The 6,294-nt window shown below is 36.5% G+C and overlaps 1 protein-coding gene across 1 annotated transcript; it reads left to right on the top strand.

The window, feature by feature from the left end:
* Positions 1-4,205: 4,205 nt before the first annotated feature.
* Positions 4,206-5,433, top strand: LOC109705321 (AT-hook motif nuclear-localized protein 9-like; the record flags this gene model as incomplete). The annotated part of the gene is made up of 2 exons (XM_020226056.1): positions 4,206-4,406; positions 4,856-5,433. Coding segments are annotated over 2 exons (426 nt in total), but the record flags the coding sequence as incomplete, so codon positions are not given.
* Positions 5,434-6,294: the final 861 nt, after the last annotated feature.

Raw genomic sequence — 6,294 nt, 5'->3', positions numbered from 1 at the left:
GAAATAATTCTAAAATAAAAGATATTACATATTTCCATGAACCACCAGTGTTTCCCATGTAGGTTACCGCGTGTAGGGAAGCCAGTCTCTGCATCAGTATCACTATATATTAGCCTCAAGAGATGAGTAAGTAGTATTGCCATTCAATGGCTGTACGAATTTTAGTTAGATTAAAACTTGTAGTTATGCCATCTTCCTAAACTACTTCGTTTAAGCATACTGGAATAATTACATGCTTTGGAAATATCTCTATATCATTATTGAAATATTATTATATGTCTGACTTATTTATTACAGGTTGTCCTCTGTGCTTTTATGGTAGAATTGTGTCAAAGTTGTCTAATTATCAATATAACAGAATTCATTAATTACTATTGTGATTCGCACGTTGTTGGGTAATTTATTGCATTGACTGATCGATGCTTTGTGTACTGTGTCTATTGTCTACATCACTGTTTGTGTATAGGCAAATGACGTGGTGAGAGAGTGAGATAATTTATTAAAATTATTCTTCATGCTACGGGTTTCCTTCGTTCCGAGCGAAATTGTGAATCATCTGCAATAATATGATATATTAGTGTATATTTTCAGATTATTTGTTATTCGTAATGTCGACTCTTTAGATGCTAAGTTTTATTCGTAGTTCCAGTATTCGACTGTATATCGCAGAAAATGTAAGTTGTTCAAAACCTATCGGATAAATAGATGATGATGCAGAGCACAGAGATCTTACGTCCTCCTCTGATGACTTCGTATAACAATAGTCTTTAAGGCGTCATCGGAGATCATGACATATTCCTTTCCGCATTGTTGGGTCCTCAGACCATAATTAATTGCTGACTTTGTGCCTTCTCTTTGATTTCACATCATCATCTCGTTCTTCTTTTCTATCATAAAATTCAATGCATCATCAAAATTTAATCATAATATGACCTTATCTTACGATTAATAATTGGAGACTTTCTAAGGAAACACACATAGAATTGTGGAAACTCAATTCTAATTATATAATTTTGTTCTGATTTCGTACGATATAAACAAGTAGTTGATAATCATGAATAATTGTGTAATTTCTAGTGAATTATCTTGGCTTTAAAAGTACCACAGATTTAGGAGGCTTAATAGATTTTTAGTATCAACTCAATGTAGTTCTGGGAAATCATGTGTAAGAGAGGGGAAGGTTTATCAATATCGTCGCTGACTTCAGGTGCTTGATGACATTCAAGTTTAGGCAGAAAGAGTCTTCAATTGCCCTCCAGTTCATAATTGTTAGTTCTACTTTGCTTTGAAGCTAAGTTCTTGGAGCCCTACTCATTTTGTATTTTTTTTTGCTGTTATTCGGTTCATAGGTACCAAGTGGGTATCTATTGTGAGCGGGGGGGTTATGGTTGATCTATTTGATGATTTATAATATTTGTCTCTTCTCGTGTTGGTTAATTCAAATTATTCTTTGAACTTACCTGAATGTAGCGATAATTGCTTCAAAGTAATGTCATTATTCAGCTATGTCCATGGGATCCACTAAGAAGGCTGTGTGATAATCCTCGTCAGCTAAATGGTGTTGTATCTGCAGTGACCGCCTGGCGTAGCCAGCATCGTACTACGCTGGAACTGTTACTTTCGGAAGTCATTACATTGTCTGTATCTTCTCTGATAAGAGCGATAGATTTGAGCTTCTTATTACTAATAATATGTCATCTAACTGAAATTTTACTTAGAGCTGAGTATAACAATTTTATTCAAATGCTTAGGAGTGCCATTTCCAATAAAATGGAGAGACTATAAGTAGTCTACACTACGTAAGTCGTTAGAATATAGTTAGAAGGCTTTGCGGAATAACTGTGAATAATGGAAGGGACATATTTTCTTTCATGGTATAATTAAATTAGAGAACCAATTCTTGCCTTTAGCTTTTGTCTCAAGTACCCCTTGCATTTAGAAATTTGTGTCAATAACGCCCTGTGTACCTTGCCTTTGTCCAAATGGTTAAAAAAATTTGTAGGGATGGAAGTGTTGGAAATGTAGGTTGTAGGTACTAATTGTGTAGACGGATAAACCTCTCGCATGTACAAAGTTAAGTCAATATAATGCACTTAGCATTATAGAATTTGAGATATTAATAAATTGAACGTAAAATTGTATACAATTTAGAGAAATAATTAATTTTGGATTAGAATTTTAAGTATTAACAAAATAGGAAGAATAATCAATTATTGTTGGTTAATTCTTTTTGAGTTGCAAATTCGATAGATGTTTAGATGTGGAACAATGTGATATTCCAACTCGTTTTAGTTTTACAACCTAATCACTGGTTATACAAATATTTTGGACCTATTTGAAATAGTGACAAAGTGCCGATAGGTAATTTATGCAAATTTTAATATAGAGAGGTAAATTGACATGGCCTAAAGTGCAAGAGGGACTTTTGTAATTAAGCCTTTCCTTATTTATGATATTATGGTGGATGACACTGAGAAGTAGTTAGGGTGCTGAGAGTAACCTATGGGGCATCTAATGTAATTTCTTGCGCTAGAGAATTCATTCTCCACCAATATTCTTGTGATTGATTAGTTCGCTGATTTGTGAGACGAAATTTGCTGTAGAGGTTTGTAGTTGTAGCCATAGTAAGTAGTCATAAGTGGCTAGTACCTGTATATTATGTATTTGAATACCATGATATCTGTTCCATGTTACTCTTTTAAACACATTTTATGTGATGGAGCATACGAGCGGATGTGGATTTGATGCTGTCTATACAAACTGGAAGTTTGTTGGCAACAAGAAGATAAAAAGTTAGTAATAACTATTTTTAGCTTCACCTTTTTTTTTTTTTTGCCTTTTGGCACCTGACCATGTTGGATTGCAATAGCTAACGATCACAAGAGTAGGAAAGTTCGCCTGCTGGCAAATCCGCCACATAATATTTGTTTATATAAACGAAAAAAGGCATCTATTCCAAAACAAGGCCTTAACTTATGATTGTGTGCGCTAAGATGGCATTTCTGGGATCCAGTACAGGTCCGCCAATATTCTTGTGATTGATTAGTTCGCTGATTTGTGAGACGAAATTTGCTGTAGAGGTTTGTAGTTGTAGCCATAGTAAGTAGTCATAAGTGGCTAGTACCTGTATATTATGTATTTGAATACCATGATATCTGTTCCATGTTACTCTTTTAAACACATTTTATGTGATGGAGCATACGAGCGGATGTGGATTTGATGCTGTCTATAAAAACTGGAAGTTTGTTGGCAACAAGAAGATTAAAAGTTAGTAATAACTATTTTTAGCTTTACCTTTTTTTTTTTTTTGCCTTTTGGCTCCTGACCATGTTGGATTGCAATAGCTAACGATCACAAGAGTAGGAAAGTTCGCCTGCTGGCAAATCCGCCACATAATATTTGTTTATATAAACGAAAAAAGGCATCTATTCCAAAACAAGGCCTTAACTTATGATTGTGTGCGCTAAGATGGCATTTCTGGGATCCAGTACAGGTCCATTAATATCTATCCAATTTTGTTTTTTTCCTCCTCCATTATCCATCATCAATTGCACAGCATGCCTCTCCTCGACCTTCTGGCTTACTATTTATGTCAACCCAATTTGACCCAATTAGGTAAAAGGATCTTGACCGTGGTCCAATCAATTTATAAACTTATGCAGGGTGGCCTTTTTGTTGCTGTAAGTGAGAAGTTGATTATACCTTATCCATTGTGTAGTTTTGTTTTAATATTGAGAGAAAATTAGTTTATTTATTGCCTTATCAGAATCACCCATATATTTCAAATGCTTGTTGAAGGAGATAGGTGGGCGTTATTCCACATTTGTCATCAATTAAAGTTATAGTAACAAATCACAATTGAGCGACTTAGCTTTTACTTTTTTTCCCTGCAAATTTTGTTGGTATGCCATAGCTCTAATATTGGGGCCCGACTCTCTGCACTTCTAATTTTCTAACATCTTTAATATACTCCTATTCTAAGAGACTCGGGATGGTACAAATGTTTCACAACTAGAGCCTATGCCATGACAGCAATACCTGTACATAAGAACCTGAACAACTTATCTCTTTTGGCAGGGTTGAGTCCTCAGAGGATTTTACCTCATTTATAATCAATGCCGAAAGACCTCTAACTTGTCATCAATGCGAAAAGAACTCTATTTTTTACTTTGTTGGTTCATCTACTATTTTTCTCTTCCAATTAATTTGTTTGCGTAACTCGTGCTTTTCCTATCATTTTGCAGGGCCGTTTTGAAATTCTTTGCTTATCAGGCTCTTATCTACCATCTAATACCGGCGGAACACGTGGCCGTACTGGGGGCCTAAGTGTATCTCTCTCTGGCGCTGACGGTCGTGTACTCGGCGGTGGTGTTGGTGGACGGCTAACAGCTGCAACCCCTGTACAGGTAACATATATTACTTTATTTCTTTTACTACAATCTTCTAGGATAACACATTTGGTGCTAAGTTTTAGTGCTTCAGACCCTAGTTTTTAAGCAGCATTGAGTGCACTAGCGAGTAGTGACAATGGTTTGAAGTTTTATCAATTACAAATTTGGATTTGGGTCAAATATTCAGAAAAAAAAACGACTATTGAACTGTACAAGCATTCTTCTATGTATTGTTTTTGACTGAAACGCCTGTAAGTTGTATTCTTTGAGATCTGATCAAAGCTGATCAGTTTTGGTCGAAGCTTCCAAATGTTGTTCTCGAGTACACTTGGAGATTATAGCATCTGGCAATGCAATGAATATATTCACTCTCTTCATTGTATCTTGTGCAGCTTACTGTATTTTTTTAACCATATGGATTTTGTCTGTTTGGAACATGCAAATTTCCATGCTATGAATTCTAGGTGATTGTCGGAAGCTTCATGTACGGCGGAACGAAAGCGAAGAACAAAGCAAGCAGCAGTCAGGATCCAGGTGCTGAACCCGACTCACCTATTGGTGCTACTTCTAGCACACCCACTATTACACCGCCCAATCAAAATCTGACGCCTGTGATGGGAGGATGGTCTTCTTCGAGGCATTTGGAAATCAGGCCAGGCCATATTGACATTGACTTGACTCGCGGGTAAGAGGAAGTTGTGTACTTAACTGTGCTGTGTGTATAACAGGCGGGCTTTGTATTGATGGGGGAAATCGGAAAGTATAATCTTTCCGATGGCTCTTGAACTTTGCATCGTTTACTTTGAAAGTTGTGCTAACTTCTTCTTTTTTTTTTTATCTTTGTTGCACCTAATTGAAAACTGGTTCTCACATCTAGCTAGGTACTTATTCTACTGTCGCTTTTCAGTGTGTACAACTCTTATTGAATTGCTATATTCTGCTGTTACTGTTATGAGCTGAAGTAGGCAAGAAACAGGAAATTGGCCTTTTTCTGCGACTAGAGACCCGAAATTGAAGTTGAGATGTACATTTTGTTTGTCAAGTCTCTTTCTATTGTTGTCCAGACTCGGTGATTGTAGTAGTTAAATGTGTTTCATGTGATCTATTTTTTACCCCATGCAGCAATTCATTCCCTGAACCGCTTAGATTTTGTCACGCTATTCTGACGGCTAGCATTACTCAGATGGGTCTCGTTTGTTTGAGCCGAGTTGCCTGGCCTGTGTACGGTTTGAATTCTCGTTGCTCCTAGCCTGCCATGTTCCCTCGTCATGTGCCTCTGCCACGGCGAAGTTTTGCAACAAAGCTAGTGCAGGACTCTTGATGTTCATGATTGCCATTTCGTGTGAAAATTAGGGTTCTTGAGAAAGAGCGGCAAAATAAAACAGCCATAGAGTGTGGCGAACTCTCGGCTTAGGCTTAGTTTAGGATTGAGGTCTATCTAACGTTATTAGATAAAATGGATAAAATGGAGTTGAGGAAAAAATATATGAGGGTATGTTTCTGCGTTTTTCGGTGGAACCGCAGAAAATATATCGTAACCGACTCATTGCGATATGCAGAACGCAATATTACGTACGAAAACAAATATGATATTTTTTCAACATACTTTCTCACTGCACGTAATGCAATCTTTCCGTACTTTCTCACTGCACATGACGCAATCTTTTCGCAATCCAAACGAAGCGTTAGTATTATCTCAGTTAAAGATGCCTTTACATTAGAATCATGAGCAATGCTATTCATGCATTTGGAAAGGAGTGTATATTATGTATTTCACTTATTAGAAGGATGAGTGGATATGATACATCCTAAAGCAGGGTGTATGACACATCCTAAAACAGGATGTATGAATAGTACTTTTTTCTTTTTTTAAAAAAATCATTCGTGGCGACCTTTGACTTAT

Source organism: Ananas comosus, unplaced genomic scaffold (assembly GCF_001540865.1).
Source record: "Ananas comosus cultivar F153 unplaced genomic scaffold, ASM154086v1, whole genome shotgun sequence".
NCBI lineage: Eukaryota > Viridiplantae > Streptophyta > Magnoliopsida > Poales > Bromeliaceae > Ananas > Ananas comosus.
This window is presented reverse-complemented; position numbering and strand designations above follow the sequence as displayed.